Raw genomic sequence first — 24891 nt, 5'->3', positions numbered from 1 at the left:
AACTAAAACTCAAGGGTTCGTGTTCCTGGATACGAGAAACATAACACCTGCAAATTCTTGCTTACTTCTCAGTCTCCTGGCATCTCTGTTTTGTTATTTGTACTTTTTCTCCACCTCCAGTCAGGAATAGAAGCTTCTAATTGCATAGCATTTTTATCTCACCCCCTCTAGTAGTAAGCTTTTTTCCTGCCAGATTTGATTCCCATATAAATGGACTTTTTAATCATAACATGATAAACCTGTCATTGATGTAATTGCTTTTTATCTGGTATTACAGCTGTAAGTGGGTGGTGACAGCTACAGCCTGTATTTTTCTTGCAGTCATTTCAGCATAACTTTAGGGGATATTTGAGAAGACACGTTAAGAGGACTTTTGAATTTCCTTCATAGCAGAAAAACTTTATGTGAGTTTTGGCCTACTGCCCAAAGTCTCAGCTGGAGAAGAAAAGGCTGTATATACTGCATGTTCATTACCTTCAGAGGGAGTATACATCCTGATGTTTAACTTCCATGCCAAGCAATAAAAGTAGAAAAACTTACAAGAGAGTCACAGTTTTATATCAGGGAGTTAGTTCTGTTCCCTAGATTCAAATAATTTAAAGCAATAGAACCTATTTTTAATTCAGAGTTGATGTTCTATTTAAAAGTGCACAGAGAAATAATTTTTCCATATTTTTTCCTTGAAGCTTTTTTTTTTTTTTCAAATTATGTGCAGCAGTCATAAGCTGGGGAAGGAATTAAAAATTTTAAAAATGCTACATCAGCATAACATTGTCATTTGAGGGTTTGCCTCTGTTTTCCCTCAAGCTATCTGCAGTACCCTGGTTGATCTCAGAAGTCAAACTGAGAAGCCTCATGCTTGGTAGCCCTACATTTCTCCACTCTCATTGTATTTGAATAAATAATGATGTCTGAAGCAAAATATACATAACTTGGTTTTTAATTTTGAGGGACAGAGACATCTATTCTGTTGAGAACTAATGGAACTAACCACAAAGCACAAACTGCCACTTTCAATTTCTTGAGTTTTTATCTTTCTCCACATTTGACACTGATCAAGGCTGGACAAAACAGATCCATGGCAACATGGCTTGTAAGAGCAGAACCTGATTGAACTACTACTTTCTCTCAAAATTAACCAAACCAACATATGTTGACCCCTGCAATAATAGCTTTATTCCTTCAGAATGTGTAAAATACATTCTAAAGAGGAAGCCTGTATTAAACTTGGCAAACATTAGTTTCTTTGGTGAGGAATTTCACGCTTTACTGGAAGTAGAAATACAGACATGGCAAGACTTTCAGATTATGTGTAAGTATGAACATCTCTTTCACAATCTGTAACCTGGAAATACACCTTCATTAACCTGTTAGTGTCCAGTTCAATGCTATTTCTTTTACTCTCATTTTTTATTTACTGTAGAAGGATAAAAACTTGTTTCTTTTCAATTCTGAAGCAATTAAAAGAAAAATCTGCCTCCTAATCCTCTGCACAAAAACATGGGCCAGAGAAGCTAAGGAATTTCCACACCACTTTGTTCCTGTTTTTCTGCTTCCAATATGCATGACTTGATGCAGCTCTCAACTGTACCAGTAGGCATGAAAAGGTTAAAGCAAATTTTTATTTGTAAAACAGGAAACAAAAAGACAGCAGGGCAACTCTTTCTCTTAGCAATAATATTTGGCAAAACCAAAGTAACCTTGTTAAGGAGGACGGTGTGCATACAAAAGCAGAACAGGACATGACTTCCAGCATATTGCCTCCTGTAAGATGTTTCACAGGAGACCTCTATATCCCACAAAACTTCAAAGTAAAAATTCTAACTAAGACTTTATATTACATTTTTTAAATAACTTTGCTGACCAGTTTCAGTATCCAAACTATTAGAACTGGATATTTTTAATGCAGGATGCCTCTTTCTTTTTTTTTTTTTTCTTACAGATATAGACTGCACCTATAAAACAGCGGGTTCAATTAAAATGAAAGGTGTGAAGCACAAAACTGAAATACACTCTTCTGCAGAGCTTCCAGTATTGGAATGCATCCCTGCAAGACACCAATGAAGCCCAAAACTTAAAACCGTAAATCAAGAAAGATGAGAATATTCAAGAAGAAAGAAACTTCAGACAGAAAAGTTTAGCATACTTTGTATTCCAACCAAAGACAGCTTAACAGAATCAAATATCATTCATTACAAAAGGAAAATATATTCTGCAGAGGTATTTTCAAGATTCAGATTTAAGGCTCAATAAGAACAAGTGTCACTGGAAAGGCCAAACCCGGTAGTCAAGAAAATTTACCACGACATATATTTGTTAGAAGATATTTTATTGCCAACAAATACAAAATTGTTGATCTCCTTCCCTGATGTCTCATTTTAAAGATAAAGCTTTACCTTCACCACTTACAAAGACCTGTAAATATAGCATTGTAAAAAAAATAAAAATGAAAAATTGCAACAATAAATTAAGAAAAACAAAAGGGGGAGGAAAGCCCAACCCACCAAGGAGAAAATGTATTAGAAGCAATAGACAAGTTATGAAGTGGAAGTGAAGTATCATATTATGTTTTACTTCCAAAAGAAGTTCGGGAGGTTTGCACACAAAATAAAATAGCAGCAAAGAAAAAGGGTAAGTACAAGTGCATTTGTGTCCCTCTAAACGTATTCTCATTAACCGAAACAGTAGTACTCGTCAGAATCAATTTTGGGATGCTTATGCAGAGGCTGCGAGTCTTCCATAATAGAAGAATCACTGAACTTGTCTATATCTGAAGGAGTGTTGTGACCTGGGATGTCATCCACTAAGGTGTCCAAATAACTCCCCACTGATATTCCATCCAGTTCATCACTACAGTCTTGTAAACTGCTACAGCTGCCGTGAAGGGATGTCTCCTGACTTTCCAGCAAACTGCACAGGCTGCCACTCAAACTGCTACCTCTGCTGGCAATGGTCTTCTCTTCAATAATCCACTTGATTGATTCAATACTTTCATTGATGATGAGCAGCTGGCGCATAAGCTTCACATCAGTGGCTCGGAGATTAACCTACAAGGCAAAAGTGATTTAAAAAGTTACTCATTTTCTTGAAAATCAAACTCTAAGCAGTAAGCTGGAGGCAATGAATGTGTTGAAAAAACACACAAGAAATGCAACTTTCACATCTAGGACAAATACATTCAAAGAGTAAAAAAAAAAAAAAAGGTAAAACTATTGCTATACCAATGCTATACTTCCAATGAAGCTGAAGTGGGAATCTGATCAGACTACACAAGCAGTCCATTAACATGAACACTAGTCAATGACAAGACTTGTACACACACCAGTACAATGCCATTTATATAAGAAACACATCTGCTATGACAACTCTCAGGGATAGCTTTTTACTGTTCAGAGGAGTAAGACAAACCCCATTTCCATTTACAGCTACACTAGGCTACCCAGCAGATCCAGGCAGCTGAGCATTCACCCTAAACTACCCTTATTTTATGCCTATTTGGGCAATCTAAAATTTTCAGATGTGCATAATTTGGAAAAAGATTTGTGGCCTTGCAACTTTTTATTCATACTACCACTCAGTTTAGGTTGGAAACTGCTGTATAAATGTCTGAGAGTTGAAATACTGAACTTACTGAAACTGTACATTTGAAATTATTTAAACCCATTAGCTGAAGGTGATGAGTTCACCATCAACCACTTATTACAGATTAACAATAAAAGCAACAATTTGCAAAAAAATCTCAAACCTAAATAAAAAATACACATTAAGAACAAAGTTTTACATTCCAACTTAGTTGTCATGCTGATGCACACACAGAAATGTTAATTATAAAGCACAATGCAATATTACAGTGCTGCATTTCACAGATACAGTGAAGTTAACTGACTGCATGTTTTCCTTAACAGACACTTTATAAACTACTTTTTAAATCAAATTTCCACAGTGAGATGACACATAAAGGTGATCCCCAAGGGGTTTATTTCATGTTTTTTTCCTTTTCATCTGAAACATCACAAGCTGTGATGCTATCACAGCCTATCACAAGTCAACAAAAATCTGTGTGACCTCCTATTCATCACACAAGAGAAAATACTGAAAATTCAGTCTGAAAAACTGAGGAAGTTTCTGGGTTAGACCAAGTTTGGAGAGCCAGAAGCTACTTCCACTCATACTGTGAGAAGATGCTGGTTTGTGGCCTTTCCAACAGCACCTCAGGACCACTGAGTGTTTGACATCACAACACACTTCCAGTCTCATCACTTCCACAGTAAGACATTTACCTAGATAAACTTCCGCCACAGTGTCAGCATAGGGCATATGTGCTTAAAACCACTGGAAAAAAGATGCCAGCCATTTCAGATTAACTCACAGGGATACTATGTCTGGCATGTAATTTGTGTCATATTTTATCCATGTTCTTACATCTTTTGATTGTACAAATCAAGCATACTTGATGCAGACATGTCACTTTTTATACTTAAGCATTTAGAAAATACTTTCTTTTATATGTAATTTGAGTGTACTTCTTTACAAAAATGTGTGCCATTATATCTAATATATACACATACACTGCATGCTTTTCTTCCATAGGGCACTAACATCTTACCTTTTAGATTATTAATTCAAAAAAGACAATATGGTATATCACATATTTGAATATCTTCAGTCAATTGAGAAATAAGGAAGAAAACAATTAAGATCTGTGATGCCAGATAACAGGCATTTTATGCTATTCTCCAAGTCCATAACTGTTACACAGAAATACAGCACCAGTATTGTTCATAAACAATGGACTGGGATGGAATCATTATTCTCAGGAAGCAAAGACTGTATCCTGTTTTGCCAAGAATACAATTTGGACATGGTACTTTCCATACACAAATACCATTTTCTCAATATCCTAAATTACACTGACACAGCACAGTTGTTCAAAAAGCTATTTTTATGTATTTTTATTCTGTTAGATACTGCAGAATATTATACTGGTTCTAGCTGGGATGCTTCATAGCAGCCAGTATGGTGCTATGTTCTGTATCTGTGATTAAAACAGCGTTGATAGCATACCAGTTTCATCTGATGCTGAATAGTGACGGCACAGCATCACGGCCTTTGCTGTTTTTCACTCTGTACCCTCATCTAATAGGCTGGGGTTGGGAAAGATATTTGGTCTGTTCTGGTCTACTGCCACATCTTTGTCCTTTCCAAAGGGATATTCCCTGCCATATAATGTCATGTTCAGCAATAAAATCTGTGTGCTTGGTCTTTCTAATGCAAACATTGCTTGGGGGCTGGCTGGACATCAGTCTGTTGGTGGGAGATAGTGACTGACTGTGCATCACTTGTTTGGGTTTGGTTTTTTTATTATTTATTTATTTATTTATTTATTTTGTTTGTTTGTTTTTTCTTTATTTCCTTCACTTTTTAAACTGCCTTTATTACAACCCATAAGTTTTTATCACTTTTCTTCTTCCCGGTCTTTCCCCTATCCCACTGGAAGGAAGAGGGAAATGAGTGAATAGGCATTGGGTGTTTAGTTACCGTCCAGGGTTAACATCACTAACACAGTGTCATAGAATTATAGAACAGTTAGGTTTGGCATATTTCAAACTTTTCTAGCAACAAACGGACATACGCATTCCCAGTCTCCTTCCCCAGTCCCCAGAATGAGTTCTGAATTATCTTCAACCTAGTATCACAGGATTTAACATAGCCAAGCAGGTACTGTGCAGAACAGCTTTACCATTCAGTTTTAACAATACTGTACATCTGTCATTGTTTCAGATATGAGGTTCTGAAAACAGATTGACCATTTTGTAGCCCTCTTGCTCAAGCCAGTTCCTCTACTACTATCCATAAATCACTACAAACTATTTGCTCAGCAACTAGATGGGCATGAAAGCAGTAAATTACCAAACTACTCAAATGCAACTACAGACGTCAGCAACTTGTTTATGCAAGCTCAGAGACAGCAAATTGCCCAAAAGGCTGATTAAGGAAATGTTTAAAAGAGCTAGCACCAATACCCTTCTAATGAAACAGCCCCTTTTAGATAAAATAGACATCTCATATATTTCAGATTCCATTCACAGGAAGCATTTATTCAGTTCTTGTTCTAAATGCACCCACAGCTTCAACATGTCTGTGGAACAGACTTGTAGGGAGTAAATTTTGCATTCCTGTGTACTTGAGCTCTCCTCCTCCAAGCTACCATGTTGTCCCAAGTCTCACATATTAAGATTTTCCTAAAGTAAACATTAAAAAGTAGTCCATCAGGTATCATCTTTCTTTAACAGGGATTACTTTATCATCTGCTTGATAACACATACATGTCACTGCGACATTTCTTGCCTCTTATCTGCTTTAGCCCAGACAAACAATCACACTGGTTCATACACACTGATGTAGCTGCAACTCATGTAACTGTTGGAGTAACGAAGTAATATTCCAAGATGGTTCAACTAAAGAGATTAATCACAATTAAATCTCATGATGTTTGACAGATTGATTCCTTATGCACAGGAACAAGTGCATTCCAGAAATAATCTAAACAGAATGTATCAGAGCTAATACAGGTATTTCAGAACAGTTTCTGTTCTGAATGAAGCTGCTTTTTGAGTTAAAGGTAGAGCACCGCACCACCAGAGGGAAGGTGTACGTGAGCAATGTATCAGTCATCAGCACAAACTTGAGATTTACAGAGGAAACAAACTGTGACAAGAGTGAAAAAGCAATTCTGGTTACAGGTGAGCTTTTATCTTTTTGCTTAGTTTGTACATTCACACTAGCACAGGTCCCCAGGAAGGATCATAAATGCTTAACATCAGCTATTCATGGCAAGAGAAAAGAATTAAATTAAAGCAACAGCATCTTTCAATTGATGCAGTCTGGCAGCACAGGTGGACAGAAGAGATTAGCATTCAGACACACCAGGTCATCAGATATGTAACAGGTAACTGGCTTGAACACCTCTCTGTGCCTCCCTCCCTCTCATACTGGTTGTTCTAACAAGATATTTCTTCCTTACACAACTAGCCTATGGTCTTCCATAATTACTTCTGCAACACAGTAATAATTTATTCAAGAGAATTTTTATATATACAAACATATGGACACCTGTATACATACATGTATACACAGATATATACAGATATTCATGTTTTTTTTTTAATATAAAGAGTGTTTTTCAAAAAGGACTTGACCAGGATACTGCTTTTAGAATAAAACTCTTAGTGACCTGGGCTGTTAAAAAAGACAATTATCACTTCCTGGCAGTCACTCAAAATAGTGCATTAGCTGCCCCTAGCCTGGTCACTTTTATTCTTGGCTTCCAGTCAGCTCCAAACACAGAAGGTCCCCTTCCCCTTCAAAAATGACAAAGCTAAATATTCTGTTCAATATACCATTTTAATCTGTCAAAGATATCTGCAACTCTACTGCCTTTGTGCAGATTGCTTTCTTTTAGATTCCTGGGGTCACACACTGCTGCTGCTTATTTTAACTACAAGAAGTCTGCGAGGATTTTACTGATAACCCTAAAATGTGGTCTGAGGAAAAGATACTCCTAGGTTTATTTAAAATATATTAATTTCATTTTTTTTTCCATAGCACTTTGAAGTTGTGTGCTGTAAAGAGCCCACTAGTAAAAGGAAAGGAAATTATTGAGCCTGAATAATAAGGCATTTCCTTCAAGACAGATCTTTTAGCCAGAGCACAGAGAGATAAGTCTCTACAAGATATAAAATCTTAAACTCATAAGTTAATGGATTCAGGGTACTATTTTAGTCACTCAGCTCAGAAGTTCTGCTCTGCACAGGATCTTAAGCGGGACTCAAGACACTGATTTAGGGTTGGCAACTGCGGGATCCGTGTTTCTAAAGCAGCATTATTTTTGATGGATATTCCACAATACATGGGAAGTTGGATGGAAACAGTAGCAAAATATGGTACCACACCGAAAGACACTCAGAGGTTCAGCGCATGAGCAGTATTGCAGAGAGAATTACCACATGAACAGTTAGATGAAATGGACATCGGACAGCTCTACTGCCCATTTTACAGAATTTCAACCCAGTAGAAACATTCCCTCATCATCATCATCAGCCAGAGAGATGTTTGTGATTACTACGCTTTAGGAATATTAATGTTACTGCTGTTTTGTAGGCTGTGTCAGAGACAGCTTTCCACTTTCCCAATTTAATTTATTTCCTGTGTCATTCAGGATGAACACATTTATGGTTATTTAGTTATACCTACTTACTCTTTGTTTTATTAAAGGCAGATTACCTCAGTTTTCCATGGAGTAATGAATTCCAGGAATTTACTTGAGATGTAATAAAACCAACTAACCAATCAACCAAACTCCTCTAACAATCAGTGTCTAAATAATATTTTTTTTTGGATTTTGAGAAGTCTCTTTCTTTACAAAAGCTAACCTCATGCTACTTTCTCCTGGCGTTACTTTTGCTATTACAAACACCAAGTAATAATTTTTAAAGTAACTGAAAAAATTAGTTCCCAAGGAGAAAGGTGAGAGTATGAAAAATCAAATAAACATTGGTTGGCAATAATGAATTATTTGAGTCTTAATGAAGATACAAATTTGTAAGCAGATATAAAAGGATATAAAAATCATCAATAAAACCTCATAAAAAATTCTGTAGCAGAATATACATAACATGCTAAAAAGACCATAATTAATGTATTAAAAATCCAAAATTCAGAATATTTCGCAAGCATTATTTAATTGGAGTCACTGAGCTACCATGTTTACAACAGGGATGAGTGTGCTCACACACACAGGTTTTGTTTATTAAGCAACCACCATAAAGCATGAAGCATGCCACTTGAAGGTTAGGAAGCTCAGAATACCATTAAAACAGCTTTTTAGCACCAGTGAGTAAAATAAATGCATTATCTTCTATTTAACATGTCTAAAATATAACCACAAATGACAGATGAAGAACAATGTGTGCCCCTTAAACACACAGAATTATTAATAGGCTGTGCATGAGGTTCATAGTACTTTAATTAGCACATATGCATCATGTTAAACCTCTTCAAGCCTACTTCAAAATTGCCCCACTGATTGAGGATAGTTGCACTGTTTTCTTCATGTAATTAAGCCACTTTGGGTAATGTTATTTCAGGATCAAGATGAAAAAGCAGAATACCTAGACTGACTTGTGAATTTGAATTTAATCTTCAGCATCACCTGCCAAAATGCCAAGGAGCTTTCATGCTGCAGAGTGTAAGAGCACAGGTTTCCCACCTGTGCTGGAAGGGATCTTCTATGCACAGCTGGATCTGAACAGCTTGTGGAATGCTCCATGTCCACCTCACTGCAAAGTCAACTAGTTCGGTTTAATACAGGCACGACAATAATTTAATCTCACCCAATCAACTTGACGCTATATGTGAGGTCTCTCACTTGCTCAATTTCTTCATATGCATAAACTGGGGAGGTGGTGACTAAAGTCTGGCAGAGATGAAACTGTCAGTGACTTGAAATAGGTGCTCCAGTGTTTGTCATTATGCCATGTCTGTCTCACTGTGGGTTACCTCATTTGATGATACAGGTAAACTAAATTTCAGTCAACAGTGGTATACATATAGAACAACAGGGGTTCCTATGTATCTGGTTTCTTTCTGCATGGACTTATGGGACATTTTGGAATACTTGCTGGAACATTTTCCCATTTCTTTCCTTATGTTTTCTAGGCTCGTGGCAATTTTCAGACAAGGGAGTACATACAAAAGCTAAAGATATAAAAGCTAATTTTTTTGAGCTATGGTTTATTTACAGTTGCAGTTTGCGGATACAGGTTATTTCTACAGGTTGTCCACGTCACACTGACCTTGCTCAGCTGTACTTCCATGATGAGTAGCAACAAAAACATTGTAGCAGGTTACAGAGGTTATCTTGATTGCTTGCCTTCTTTTACAAAATATATTATTTATATTCTTGCTTCTCCTGAAGGCTCCAAAACTGTTAAAATCCTCACTGGAGATTTCTAGGCAGCATTCATTACAATCACTGAAGTCCCAGCTGTTCAGAAATTGAGCAGTCACTAAGTCCTCAGCTTCTGTCTGCACCCTTAAAATCACAGTATAGTTAGGGTTGGAAAGGACCTTAAGATTATCAAGTTCCAACCCCCTCAGGGACACCCCACACTAAACCATATCACCCAAGGCTTCATCCAACCTGGTCTTGAACACTGCCAGGGATGGAGCATTCACTACCTCCCTGGGCAACCCATTCCAGTACCTCACCACCCAAACAGGAAAGAATTTCTTCCTTATATCCAATCTAAACCTCTGCTGTTCAAGTTTCAACCCATTACCCCTTGTCCTATCACTACAGTCCCTAATGAAGAGTCCCTCACCAGCATCCCTGTAGGCCCCCTTCAGATACTGGAAGGCTGCTATGAGGTCTCCACGCAGCCTTCTCTTCTCCAGCCTGAACAGCCCCAACTTTCTCAGCCAGTCTTCATACAGGAGGTGCTCCAGTCCCCTGATCATCCTTGTGGCCCTTCTCTGCACTTGTTCCAACAGTTCCATGTCCTTTTTATGCTGAGGACACCAGAACTGCACACAGTACTCCAAGTGAGGTCTCACAAGAGCAGAGTAGAGGGGCAAGATCACCTCCTTTGACCTGCTGGTCATGCTCCTTTTGATGCAGATCAGGATACGGTTGGCTTTCTGGGCTGTGAGTGCACACTGAAGCTGGCTCATGTTCATTTTCTCATCGACCAACACCTCCGAGCCCTTCTCCGCAGGGCTGCTCTGAATCTCTTCCCTGCCCAACCTGTAGCTATGCCTGGGATTGCTCCGACCCACATGTAGGACCTTGCACTTGTCATGGTTAAACTTCATGAGATTGACATCAGCCCATCTCACAAGCATGCCAAGGTCCCTCTGAATGGCATTCCTTCCCTCTAAGCGTATCAACTGAACCACACAGCTTGGTGTCATCAGCAAACTTGCTGAGGGTGCACTCAATCCCACTGTCCATGTCAGCGACAAAGATGTTAAACAAGACCGGTCCCAACACTGACCCCTGAGGGACACCACTTGTTACTGGTCTCCAGACGGACACTGAGCCATTGACCACAATTCTTTGCGTGTGGCCATCCAGCCAGTTCTTATCCACCGAGTGGTCCACCTATCAAATTGATGTCTCTCCAATTTAGAAACCAGGATGTCGTGTGGGGCAGTGTTTAACGCTTTGCACAAGTCCATGTAGATGACATCAACTGCTCTACCCCTGTCCATCAGTTCCGTAGCCGCATCATAGAAGGCCACCAAATTGGTCAGGCAGGATTTCCCCTTAGTAAAGCCATGCTGGCTGTCACCAAGCACCTTGTTGTTTTTCATGGGCCCTAGCATGCCTTCCAGAAAAAAAAATAATGAGAGGAAAAACATAATGGGTCCCTTGACCTTGCTAGTTTAAAAACCTCTAGCCTACTCATGACTTTGTTTCAACCTGCTGCAGTTCCAGCACAATCCTGCACCAAATCCTTACAAGAAATATTTCTACAGGTCCTTCTGTACAATTTGGCAGCAACATAACTTTGTGAACAGTGTTTTCTAATTGGGAAAAAGAAGAAAGTGTGATTTCATATCGGCAAGAAAAGGATTCTGCTGTAAGCAGACCTTACCATTAGCTAAAGCAAGGAAGTGGGCAGGTTTGATCTGAGCCACCACCCACATAATCAGGAGGCAAAGCTACTTTATAAGGAAACAAGTTAGCTCAGTAAGCAATGAGTGTAAATACATTAATGAATAGGTCTCAAGGAAATTTCGTGCAAGTCTATGAGCAAAATATTATGCCAGTGTGGTTATCTTCTGGTATAGGAAATTACAGTATTGGTGATTTACATTTATCTTACAACACCCTATTTTGATACATAAATTTTATACATACTAATTGATCCCCTTCAGACTTACCAGGAAAATGCATACCACCAAATTGTGCAATTATTTAATTACATTATCTCCATAACAAAATAGTGGGTCTCAAGGCCTTTTCCCACCTCTCTAAAATATGGATGACCCTTTTCTTTGGCATATCTGTGGTCACCTTGCTGTTTGCATTAATATCTAGTAAAATCTCAATGACTTGGATGAATCATTCACTCAGTAGAGTACAGTTGTGGGGTTTCAGTTTGTGTTTTTTTTTAAGATCACACTATTTGAGGTCTCTTGTATTTTTGTAACAAAAAATTCTCATAGGGGAAATATCTTTTGTTTGTTTTATTTTAATTTTGTGGCCATTTTTACTGTAAAAACGACATTTTAAATGCTTACAAAGTAAATATGACAGTCATTATTGGAGAGAAACATGCTATACATCAGACAGCAAGCAGCAGGAAAAAAATACAGTTAGTTAGTTAAGTCCCTATTTCATCACTTCCTGCCCAAATAAAAAATGCTAAATCAGCTTTTTAAATGTGGATGCACCATAGAATTCAGAGTCAGAAACATCCTGCCTCAGGAGTATGAATGAATATAAAAGGAAGGTTTATAAAAGGGTCCTGATTATTTTAGAGCTTATTTGAAGGAACTTGAGAGGGAGCAGTGAGGAAATGCTGGGGTTTGAGAAGAGCAAAAAGGTTCTAATACAATGGGAATTTTTTACTGCATGTTTCCAAGTATCTCATACTGCTGTAATAAAAGCAGCATCTGACCTTAGAAATGTATCTAGCATGACAGAGGTGAAAATGTGCAGAAAAATCCATAGCAGGGACTCACATATGTTGACAGACAAGATAATACCACTGCAAACATTGAGTCAATATTCAGTGGTAACAATCGGCTGTGGGTGTCAAAAAGTGTTACCGTGAATGGATGATCACAGCATCACTCTAATCTGCTCTGGACACCAGCCACAGCACAGAACTGTGTCTTCCCCACCAACATGAGGCAGCACTGGGGCTCAACAGCAATATTTTGTTTTTTTCACTGGATTTTACTCTCTGCCTTACTTAATGCTTCTCTTGACCAAAACTTGCTCTTCAGAATACCATGTAAAAAACCCAGAAAACGTATCTGTTAATTTATGAATTAGGCTTGACTAATGAGCATGCCAGACCTGCTCATCCTTTTAAAAATTAATAGGTTTTAATACTGGCACTGTGGGAGTATGTTTAAAAGCCTAGAACTAAAAAGTCAAAGAAGATCCAGTTTGAAAATGTTTTTACTGAGACAACAGTGTTCCTTGCCTCATTATTATTTTTAAAAGGAAAACAAACACACAAACAAACAAAAAAAAAAAAACCCAACCAAAACAACTTGTTCCATTAAGTGAGAACTAAGAAATGACAATGTTACTACTGGGGACAAATCTGAACTTTCTTGAAATTCTAGCCTGCTTTTGCCATACCAGCTCTATGAATTGAATTCAGAATGGTCACTGTGAGCTACCTCATCTGCCTATGGGGAAAACAACAGCTGTGCCTCCACTCCATTGCTCCAGTCACAGCAGCTAGTGCTACGAGTTAACAAAGGAGTATGCAAATTCCATGGGCAACTGAAGTTGAAGAAAATTACTGTTGCTCTGACATGTTTGTGGTACTGCTCTTTTCTTGCAAGGAGGCTTTCTCCTCTACTGTTGCAGCATTTAGTTTCCTCCTACAAATCCTATAACCACAAGAACCTGCCACAGGCCACCACTTGAGACTTGAAATATTTCAGTGTATGGCACAATTCTCCCACAACACTTGGACAGCTCATTAACTGTGACAATTGCTGAGGCGATCCTGTGAAGGTAAAATGCATCAGATCAGGAAAAGTAATCTAAAAACTATCACTCTGACTCTGTGCTCACTCCTCATAAATGTATAGTTTTGAGAAGACTAGAACAATAGTCTAGATCAGAGACATTGTAAAACTTGAATGACTTCTCCACCTTGTAATATTTTTTAGACCCACCCAAATACTGTTAGTCAGAAAACCTTCCTGACCATGGAATGGTTTCTTCAGTACCAAACTACATAAAAACACTACATTGACACTATTTTATCATTATGTACTTTATTCTCAACACACATCATTTGGCTTTGCCCAACAGAGAAAATGGTCTGTATTAGCAGCCAAACTTGCGGAACAAATTCAGGCTTGCAACGTGGCTGGAACAGCCCTTCTCCAGGCATGCTTCCAAACTTGTTAGTCTTATCCCAGGAAGGACACTAGATACTCACTTCACTAGTTTTCTGAAGTGACAAAACTATGAAGATCCTTCTTACACTGAAACGCTTCACAGTTTCCTTCTTGTTGTCAGCAATGTTTTTCCTAATCATTTATAATTATTTGAAGGGTCAAAGTTGGAATCTCAAGCTTTGTAGACTAAAAAAAATCTTTTCAAAAAACAGTATAAAGAGAGTCACGTCCAATACCTGCTATGTTCCATAACCACATGAGTTACAAAAAGCAGTACAACCATTTCAAATAGAAGCTTTCTTTAAACTATGCCTTCCTACAGAAAATGCAGTAAAATGACTGTCCTTCTGGAAGCATTTTAGTCATGAATGCAGCTGATATCTAGTAACAGTAAACAAAATTACAAATTAAGCCAGTAGAGTGTTTATAAAATCTGAAATTCCCAGTAGTCAAATAGCAATTTAACACTGATTTACAGGCACTAAATGCTTTAGCTTCACCTGGCATTGCACTCAGCAGGGCCTTACAGTATTGAGAAGTTTATTTTATAGCACAGCAAATGAAACATTCACATAACTTCTCCTAGCAGCTTAGCTAGCTTGTGTTTCCTGCTAATTAACAAATGTGCCATACCATTCCCCTGACGAAACGTAAGTATTAAGAAATGCCAGATTAGTTCAAAGGGAAGAGAAGGATTAGATTGCCAAACCTAGGGTTGCATAGTTGTGCCAGTATTGGACATCTCCATGTTCATGTAAGCTCTGGGGGAGGCTGCAAACTTTAACATCTGACTTACATATACCCCTTAGTGTCCTTTCCTTATCTCCTCTTATGGAAAGAGGGACACCTTCTTTGGTGCAGCTTCAAGGGGAGAATCCTCAGACACATTTTATTACACATGCTCATCCACAGCACTGGAACACAACACAGGACATTTCTAAAATAACTGACCAAATATGCTGTAGATTCGAAAATGCTTGAGCTGTGTTGTTTATACTTTTCAAAGCTGTAACACAAGGTGGCTTACAGACCCTCTGGATGTATTTTGGTCACTTACTTTGGTCATCCTTCAGACTAGGAGTCCTTCCAGATGGTTGTCATGAACCCTTCCGTAACACAGTCAAGCATTTCTTGATGGTTGCAAAATTGCTCAGGTACATAGCTGAACAGCTGTCCAGAACCTGAGCCCTTTATGTGACCACTGGTCACTCTGGACAGAACCTAGCTCTCACCAGAGACAAAGACAGACATGGTAAGACACCCACTGACACCTAAGCTGTAAATGACTGATGACAAAGAGAAAGCATATTACAAGCTGTGACAAGGCTTTAAGCAAAAAAAACAGCGTCCCTGCCCATGGCAGGGGTGTTGTATCTAGATGATCTTTAAGATCCCTTTCAACCCAAATCATTCTGTGATTCTATCCACTGACAAGGATATTTCAAAACTGTGTTTGAAGACAACTACAGTATGTACAAGACCATAGGACAGCATGACAGAACAGCTGAAGTGACCTGGATGTTTTCTAACAAGAACATCCAGCCTCTCATTTTCCTGAAAGGCTGAACCAGATGATCTTTTGAGAGCCCTTCCAACCTGGGCTATTCTATGAAAAACATGCTGTTTGGCTGATTTAATCAGCAAGTTTGTAACAGATATATAAGACGTATGTAAGTCTTACAGAGGGTGGGTATTTTCTTTTTTTTTTCTTTTTGGGGTGGAATGGGTTTGTTTTGTTTTACCTATCTGTTCAGTAAACTAATCAGCCCAAACTGAGTAATCCTGCTCTTCAGAATGTCTGTGCTGATGGACACCCTCACACTTCATTTCGAGTTCAGTTTTCTCCTGCCTCCTTCTTCAGCTGCTTTTAACAGCTGCCATTAACAGTTTCTTCACCATTGTACATAATGCAATACCTTTTTGACAAGCCTGAAAACAGCAATTTTTGTTTCAGCTATTGAGAACCGTATTTAGTCAAGCTACTTCTGCATCATCACAGTGTGTAAAGTCACTGCTTTCCTATCCATCTCCAGTACAGGAGGTTTGCATTCACAAAAAACCAGGCTGAAGTTTCGAACACTGCCTGTTACCCGTGTTTCAGTAAGATTTAAAAAATAGCTACACAGACAGTTACAGACTGTGTGTGGCACACCTCTGATCTGAGATGGTCTTACTATTGCTATCAAAATAGTTACAGACTTCTCAAATTCAGAAACTAAATGACCCGCTGATGCCACCGCAGGGTCCAGTTGCCCTACTAGATGCCACTTCCCATTCCACACCAATAAGGGTAAGTGGGTGATTGAAGCCGAAATTCAACACAGTGGCCTGAAGGCAAAAAGTACTGCACCACCAGTAAATGCTCATAACTAGCAGCTCCACATATAAGAGTGATGGCTGGAGAACAAAGATTACAAGTCTGCCTTCATAACAAAAGTTCCCCTTTTATTATGAGATTGCCCGTAATTTTCTGTTCAGAGCTCCTTACCTTTAAAAATGGTAATCTGATAACTCTCTTTTGACACTACTTACATTTAGGATGCCTGATTTACATGGTTATAAATGCAGATGAAAAACTGAGAGAAATTATACTCAATTTAATTAAATTCCAGTTACTTTTCAACCGCTCAGGTCTTCTTTTTACTCCTGTAACTCCATCCTCACTTGCTCCAGATTCTTGTATCCAGCCTCTCTTCCAGGGCACAGACAGAAATGAAATATGCAGGAAATAAACATGTCCATTGTGGAAAGTTTACTGGGGTTTGAGCTTGAAGGCAGCGAACAGACAAAAGATCTTGTAACCTTCAAACATTAACTGCGAAAGTATTATTTTCCTTTAATTATTCACTGGGGGGGGGGGGGCAGAGTGCTGCAGAGTAGAAAGGCACTGGTTGGCCATTATCTCTTCCTCAATACACATATTTGGTATTGTTCATTTATTTTTTTCTGTTACGCAACACAAGGTAATTTTTAATTATTGTTAGCCGTAAGTATCCACAGAAAACGAAGTATCAACACGAAATTATGATGATCAAAGTGCTGGAGAACCTGCTTTATGAGGAAAGACTACAGAACTTAGGTCTTTTCTCCCTGGAAAAGTCTTGGGTGAAACTTCACCATGGCATTTCACAACTTAGGGGACTGCTACAAAGAGGACAGATACTCTTATCTTCACAGGGAGCTACGTGGAAAAGAAAAGGGGCAATAGGTACACTTCCTATTGTTTCATCTTGAGGTTTCATCCTGAGGTAAGAAATTTTTTTAAAGTGAGGACAATCAATGTCTAGAACAACCTCCACAGGGACATGGTGGAGTCCCCATCACTGAAGGTTTTCAAGATGCAAACAGACAGGGTGCGTGATAACCCCATTCAGGCTCCCGTTTCCCTGAAAGGCTGAATCAGATGATCTTTAGCAATCCCTTCCAGCCTGGGCTATCCTATGAAAATCATGCTGTTCTACTCATTTAATCAGAAAGTTTCTAATCTATTTGTTAAAAGCTATTATAAGTCACTTAACTGTAGCGGTCTGTGAAGAAGCGGTTTAGTCTTTATGCCTTTTCATAAAAAATTGTCAGCAATCAGGCTTTAAAAAGCACCATCAAAGATGAAAAGCTTTCTCTTCCCTTGAAACAAAGTAATCAGGAAAGAAACAACATCAAAGTATAATATTTACTCTTTGAAATGAGGGCTGGCAAGTGTCTCACTATACATGAGCACCCTAACTGGGAAACTCAGAATATCTCTGACACTGCTGTGATGATGCATACATGAGCACTTGTATCTCACGTTGATGGTGCTATGTAAGGGATCAGCAACATTTCACAGACTTTTGGCCCAGCAGTAGCTAATAATGTAAGCATATTGACCTGTACTTCCCAGGGACTTAAACCCTTCAATACCTGCTATAGCTGAATGAGAACAGCCATGAGCACTGACTGAGTACAACAACATAAAGATGTTCCACAATTTGAATCCTTTTGTCAGGCACTGGATGAGATTTGCCAGTCAAAAGATACATTTAAATATGCATTAACTTAAATAATCTTGCTCACCTTGTCCTTCCAAAGATGGTCTGAAAGATGGAAAACTTGGCAAAGTTCTGGTACTATAACTGGGTTGCGATTTTTTCTTGCTAGACTTGATCTTTTTCCCTAAGGTTCAATTTACAAATCCCTTTGAACCCAAGTATTTTGATATCACTGCCCAACCTGCATTATATGTAAAAATTACAAACTCTTCTACTACATAATGAAAATCAGAGGGTAGGAAAGAGAGAACTCGTTAGCAAGATCCAAGATTACCTCCTTTTTTAGTGAACTTTCAGGAGGACTTGGAGAAGTAAGTGCGCTTTTATTTCTGTATGCTGCCTTTCTACTTCTAAGAAAAGACCCATTTAGTAATTCACTGAATAACTGCTTGCTAGGAAACTAAGCTCAATCAAACTCTCCTATGTAGGCCTGAGGCTTAGCCACTAGTAATTTTATATTTAAGATTTTATCTTCAATCAAGTTTTTAAGTGAAAATTTCAATCTAATAGAAAACCAGCGTCTGATACACGGCTTTGTGTTGCTGACTAGACACACTGAACTAGATCTTGGCTTCAGTTAAGTCAATTGATGTTATCATACAAAACACTGAATTTAGCAGCTTGTACCTACAGCATGCGTTAGAGGTATTTCACATCACAGTTGTTGACTTTTTTAAGAAGGCCCTGTAAAGAAACTAATAAAGGCAAACCCAACACAACTGTGGATCTAACAAATCTAAGCAAATCTGAAGTTGTCCAAACTTTTAAAAGCTGGTAGAGTTGCAGCAGCTCTGCCTTCCAGCTTGGGCCTTCATTTACATGCTAAGGGCATGTAACAAAAAAAAGCAAAGGACTGGCATCACAAAGATCATATTTGCCTTAATTCCAATCAGTAAAAAGTACTTTTACTTCTGCTTCATTTTGTCAGGACTCCATGCTAATTAGCCTTTTAAAAATTGTTATACTAAAATAGAACTAGGAGAACAAAGGAGAAGAAAACTCAGCTAATGAGAGAGCATAGGAATAAGTCTCTACCCCAAACAGCTCTAGCCTGAATCAGACACACTCAGCCTCTTGGCAATAAGATTGTTTATATTTTTTTTATTGCTTCACCCTAAAAACTGCTACACTTGGAATATCTAGTTTGGCCTTCAAACTCATGAATATTTGATCCTTAATAGTGTTCACTGGAAGGACTCTCACCTACAGTCCCAGCACTGCCATTCACCCTTCAATTCCACTACACAGTTTACCTTTTCTGCCTGTAGTAGTTTTATGCAACGCATGCTGATTTTTTTTTTTTACTGCACATAACACAGACTACACTTGATTTAGCTTTTTTAGCTTTAGAAAAGGCAATAGAAAGTTGATTTGGGAAACTTTTGAACAAAAATGAAAAAAAGCAAACTCACAAACATTTTTCATGTGTTAAGGAAAATCTCCCTTTGAGTAACCCTAGAACTTGTGAGGGAGAAATGAGGCTTTTAAAGCAGTATCGTTTTGGCCTGCAAAGCAAACCTCACTGATTATTTACTGCAGTGTGTAGCTGTTGAAGTCATACATACTGAGTGGTGACCTCAGCAGCATGACACAACAGGAGTAAGACTGCAGTTATAAAAGGTTACTCTTAATCCCCCTATGGAAGATTCTACCTAAAGTCCCACAGGAGCAAAGAGTTTTACATTACTGTTGAGGCAAATTCCATACTGAATCAAGGGCATACTGGCTAGTATGAAGTACTCACCACATCCTAGGATGACCTGAGCTCAGTGTTTTGTCCCTCTTACTTCATGGCCTTATGCCTCAAAAGTTTGCAGGATTTAATACTACAGTCTCTATCATGGCCTTGGTGGGGAAAACAAGGTAAAGAAGGGAAAGGAGGCCTGGCCAAGCAGGTACACATTTCAAGAAAGATACTCTGTGGTGCCTCATGTGTGATTCAAATGACTACCAGCAAAATCAGGCTTAAAATATCGGGCTTAATGGGAAAAGAACCATACACTGGGAACAGCAAAAGGATCTGAAGATGCAAGATGCAAGACCCATGGCCACACACACCCACCAGCAATCCCAGGTGCTTTAACTCACAGTCAAAACCATCATTTCCAAGTCAAATATTGGCATGGTAACACCCTTATCTCTCAACAATCCCCTGCAGCAGATGACACAGGAGAGGTAATCACTTCCACCATATCATTCATCCTCTTCCAGCCCAAACACATGGCAACTTACTGAGAGTTCTCAAAGTTTACACCACCTCTTCTCTTCCTCCTAAGTATCCAGTTCAAAAGATAATGCTACTTTGTTCTGAACCGAGATATGTACTAGCTTCTCATAAATAAGATGGGTGGAAGAACAGAAGATTGATTTATTTGGAAGGACAAAGTGTGCATTGACAGGAAAGGAGACGGCCCTCCAATTTTAAATAAACAAAAACTTCTACCTGCTTTAAATCCTGTACATTTGAACTTACTCTAGTCACTGGAAGGATTACATGTTGCCTAAGCTAAAGCTTTGTGTCTACTTCCAAGGTTTATGAATAGGTTCAGGTGCATTTCACTTGTTCTTTACTGTCAGACGACAAACAATGTGATGATGAAGGAACTCAGAGGTATTTTATAGTAGCTATGAGCTGTAAAGTGACAGAAAACATAGTTAACAGTAAAATACATCCTTAATACAGCCAAGAACTTTGGGATCGCCACTATTTAAGCATAATGATAAGTCAAAGCACACTAAGGCAGTGTCTATAAAACTGCTCTGTCAGATTTAGTTGAAACTCATCAGCACAGGCACAGTCCTTGTGACAATAGCTGTGGGAAAGGACAGAAGCCAAGCTGTGTAATTGCACAATTTGTATAAGGCCAAGTTTAAAAAAAAACAAACCCTCAAAAAACTGTTCAAAATATCTTCATTAACAAAAACACACATACAAGACAATGAGACAAGACCTTTCAGAGTCAAAGATCAAGGTGTCACCACAGTAACCAGCCTTGAGTATTTTACATATGACTGGATCAGAGTCTTAGATAAAAAGAGCCTGAATGACCTTGTTCTGTAAACACTTAGAAGCAAGCAAGCAAAAAAAGCGCAGATGTGCTTATCCAAAGTGCAGTGAGTACACCTCAGAAACTGCCATCACAGCACAACTAGAAAAAGATAGCTTGATGACATTTTTTTTTTCTTAATTTTTAGTATTTTCCCTTTGCATTTGTTTACAACTCCAGCAGCTATAAACTACTTTTCAACATGCTTAAGGCCTTTTGGACCTTTAAGTAAAGACAAAGAATAATATGCTACAGAGATGTGAAACAAGAAGATATATAGAAATTTTGTCTGTTTTAGGAATGATGTGCAGGAGAAGAAAAAAAATAAAGAAACACAGGAAGAAACAGTATGATTTTTACCTGATACTGTTCTTAAATTGATAACATCTGTACAATGTCAAAAAAAATGGCATAGGTGAAGGTGACAGACTAAGAACATGAAGAGTCCTTAAAGATAATGGAAAATCCTTAAGTAACCAGTTTCTTTGATCACTAAAGAGAGCAGATGCAAGGTAGTTCATTTTCATGCTCTGGATTAACATAAACTGGCTGAGAGCATGGACATACACGGCCTAGAAATTGAACAGGAAGAGGTATGTAGCAGAACTCCCCTTACTTAGCATGAGCAATGAGTTCAGATGTTAAAGTCAGTTTGACTGACAAAATGACAAGGAACCGGAGTGGTCAAGGATGTTGGGACTAAAACATAGTCATGTTCAGGGAAAAGGTAAACTTTGTGGCAGGGGAAAGAAGAGGCAAACTGAAGACTGTGGCATGAAACTTACAAGTATGAAGTAGGTAAAGAGAACAACTCAAAAGGAAAAGGTGATGAGGGCAAGTCACTTTTCCTCTCCTCCATTAACAAGCCTAGCTGTCATGACACGTCTAAACCGTCATGCCGAGAACTCTGTCTACCTTATTTGTTTCCTTTTCAGTCCAACATCCCTAATACTTTTATATGACATGCGACCTGCAGGTCACTCTACACCCCTTGTGCAGGCTTAAAATTAAGAAACAAAAATTACCTATGCTGACAATATCGAACTTAGTGTTAAAACTGAAATCCATAGCGATCATTAAAATAAAATACATTGATAGTTTGATTTGCGATAATCTCTTAAACCATATGAAGCTATACAACAGCAAGTGTGATTTATAAATTATCTCTCCAGATTAACATCATTAGCTTGGCTGTTAACTCTCAGAATACCCTTTCCTTATTCCCCTTTTCCCCTAGCAAGCTTATTCTTTAAAAACTCTTACTAACCCACCTTTTGCTTATTTATGTGTGAGGCTGCACAGCAACTGATGGTATGGCATTATGCTTGTTCACACAGGATGAGATTGCTTTGTTTGCTGTAAACAGCCAAGTTCCAAGATAGCTGCATAAAGTCATCTCAATATATTGCCAGCAAAATCCTCATTCCAAGCAAGATCAAATTCCATACTATTTTCGAATAAGCTTAGTGGCAAGAGCTAGGGAAAGAAATGCTACTAAAAAAAGTCTTTTGAGACCTCACCTAACAATTACACTCTAGTAAAAACGGAAGCCAACTATGCTCACACACCTCAAGTACTATGCATTATAAGAATCATATCTCATGAGTGCTCACTAGTTCTTGCTCACTTGATTGCAGAGGGTTGGGTTGGTTTTTTTTTTCCTGCATTAAAAGAATAGAGCCAGAATCATCATTTTACATCATCATGAAAAAAAAAGTTTATGGAGATGGTGACATACCAAGCAGAAGCTCCTGGGTTAAGTCAGTAAACAAGTCGTAAGTTCTGAACTAAATACAGCACAGTCCCATCACAGACCCCTGGCAAAAACAAAACAAACCAAACAAACAAACAAAAAAAAACCCCAAACAAAAACGGACCGCGGAAACCCCCCTCCAAAAACCCTGCCAGCCAAATTAGAAATGGTTGTTCAAGAATTAGTGTGCATCTTCTGCAGCCTGTTTAGAACTAAATAAGCCTCTGAACATCTCTGTCCAGACATTGTGTCACTTAATACCAGGACAAATTTTCAGCCTGAAAACATCTAGTGTCTGTTTGGGTAGTAGTCTCCCGTAAGGAACAGGTGGGATGCAGAAAGGCTACAACAGAGAGATGAGAGCGCTGTTTGTTTATTGGCAAAGAAGCTTTCGGTACTTCCAGAGAGCTGTCAGAGGAACAGAAGCCAGCAGCGAGTCACAGACAAACTGCACGCCGTCCACCAAGCAGTCCACCGCTCCCTCCGGGCAGCACCCAGGGTGCTGCCTCCCTCCTGCCACCCCGGCTGCACATCGCCGCACCGCCCCGGTGCGAGGCGGAGGCTGCTCCCCGGGGCCGGGCAGCACCACCTCCCTGCGCCGGAGCCGGCTCACAGGGCGGGCGGAAAGCCGCCTCCGTCACCGGCCGACCCCGCCGGGAGGGCTGCCGGCGGCGCGCCGGTGCCGCCGGTAGGGAGGCGGCGGGGCGGGAAGGCTGCAATCGCCCCAAGCGCTGCGGCAGGGCCCATCGGCCGGCTCCCGGCTACTCACCATCTCCTGCCTCAGGAGGTGAAGTTTTGTCTCCAGCCGGGCCAAGGCGGCGGCGCGGCGGCGCCGGGGCCCAGGGACCGCGGCGGCAGCGGCGGGGCGTCCCGGGAGCTCCTCCCCGCGCAGCAGCCGCGCCAGGCTCTCGGGAACTTTGCGCCCCAGCTTTTGTTCGACGTCGCGCAGGTCTAGCGGGGAGCCGGGCTCCATGGCTTGCCCCGGAGGGGCCCGCGGCCGCGGCGCCGGCACTACCCGCTGCCGCCTGGCCGTGGCATGGGCGCGGAGGCGCGGTAATCCACAACCGCCCCGGGGCCGGCGGCAGAGCCGCGCAGGTGACCCGCCGCAGGCATGGGGACCTCCTGGGCCAGTCAGCCCTCGCTCGCACCGGCCCTTTACCACAGGGTGGAAATTCAAGAGCAGGCAAGTGAGGGCGACGGAGAAAAAGTCCCCCTAAAAGAAAAGGAGGCGCAGCAGCCCTCCGGCCGCGGGACCTCAGAGCGTCCCAGCACCAAGACCCGAGTCATAGCACCGCCCGGCCAGCCTCGACTTTAAAGGCCGGTGGCAGGTGGAAGAGGCGCGGCGGCCCTCCTACCGTAATGTATAGATAAGAGGCGCGACTCGGCGGCGGGGCGCCCCCGCATGGCGGTGAGTGCGGCCCCCGCCCGGGAACTTCCGGGCAAGGCTCGCTAACAGCGTGTTCCTTCGGGAAATGGGAGAGAAGAGCGGGAGGAGAAAAAGAGAAGAGAGGGAAGAAGAGAAAAGCGGACAGAGAGGAAAAGAGAAGGTAGGGAGGAGAGGAGAAGAAAAAGGAAAGAGAACAAAGAAAATATGGAAGAGGAAAACAATAAAAAAAGGAGGAAAAGAAGAAAAAAGGAAAAGAAAAAAGAAAGAAAAGAGAAAATAAACGAAAAGACGTCTCCAGAGCTCTGTGACCTTAGATCCCTTTCTGACTGGGATGGGAGTGTACATACAGTATGGATGTTATTTGCACTTGTCAGATTTTATTGCAGGCAGGCTGATTCCCCCTCCTCCCTGCCTTGTAATTTTTTGTACTCCCTTCCTCCTCTTTAAAAAAGAAAGCTTGAGGCTGAGCCAGTTGCTGTAATTCTGACATTGAGGCATGAAGATAGCAGCGTTGGAAGC

At 40.0% G+C, this 24891-nt stretch overlaps 1 protein-coding gene across 1 annotated transcript; it reads right to left on the bottom strand.

Annotated features, from left to right (window-relative positions):
- Positions 1 to 1603: 1603 nt before the first annotated feature.
- LURAP1L (leucine rich adaptor protein 1 like) lies at positions 1604 to 24326 on the bottom strand. The gene is made up of 2 exons (XM_005155105.3): positions 23755 to 24326; positions 1604 to 3047 (listed from the first exon to the last, which is right to left on the bottom strand). Exons 1-2 carry the CDS (start codon positions 23956 to 23958, stop codon positions 2673 to 2675), a joined length of 579 nt encoding a protein of 192 aa, XP_005155162.1. The 5' UTR covers positions 23959 to 24326; the 3' UTR covers positions 1604 to 2672.
- Between the last annotated feature and the right edge of the window lie 565 nt (positions 24327 to 24891).

The sequence above is a fragment of the Melopsittacus undulatus genome, chromosome Z (genome assembly GCF_012275295.1).
Source record: "Melopsittacus undulatus isolate bMelUnd1 chromosome Z, bMelUnd1.mat.Z, whole genome shotgun sequence".
Lineage (NCBI taxonomy): Eukaryota > Metazoa > Chordata > Aves > Psittaciformes > Psittaculidae > Melopsittacus > Melopsittacus undulatus.
This window is presented reverse-complemented; position numbering and strand designations above follow the sequence as displayed.

Coding starts and splice junctions, on each gene's coding strand:
- LURAP1L (XM_005155105.3), bottom strand. CDS start 23,958: ATGGAGCCCGGCTCCCCGCTAGACCTGCGCGACGTCGAACAAAAGCTG. Junction 3,048..23,754: donor ACCTCCTGAGGCAGGAGATG/GTGAGTAGCCGG, acceptor TTTGCCTTGTAG/GTTAATCTCCGAGCCACTGA.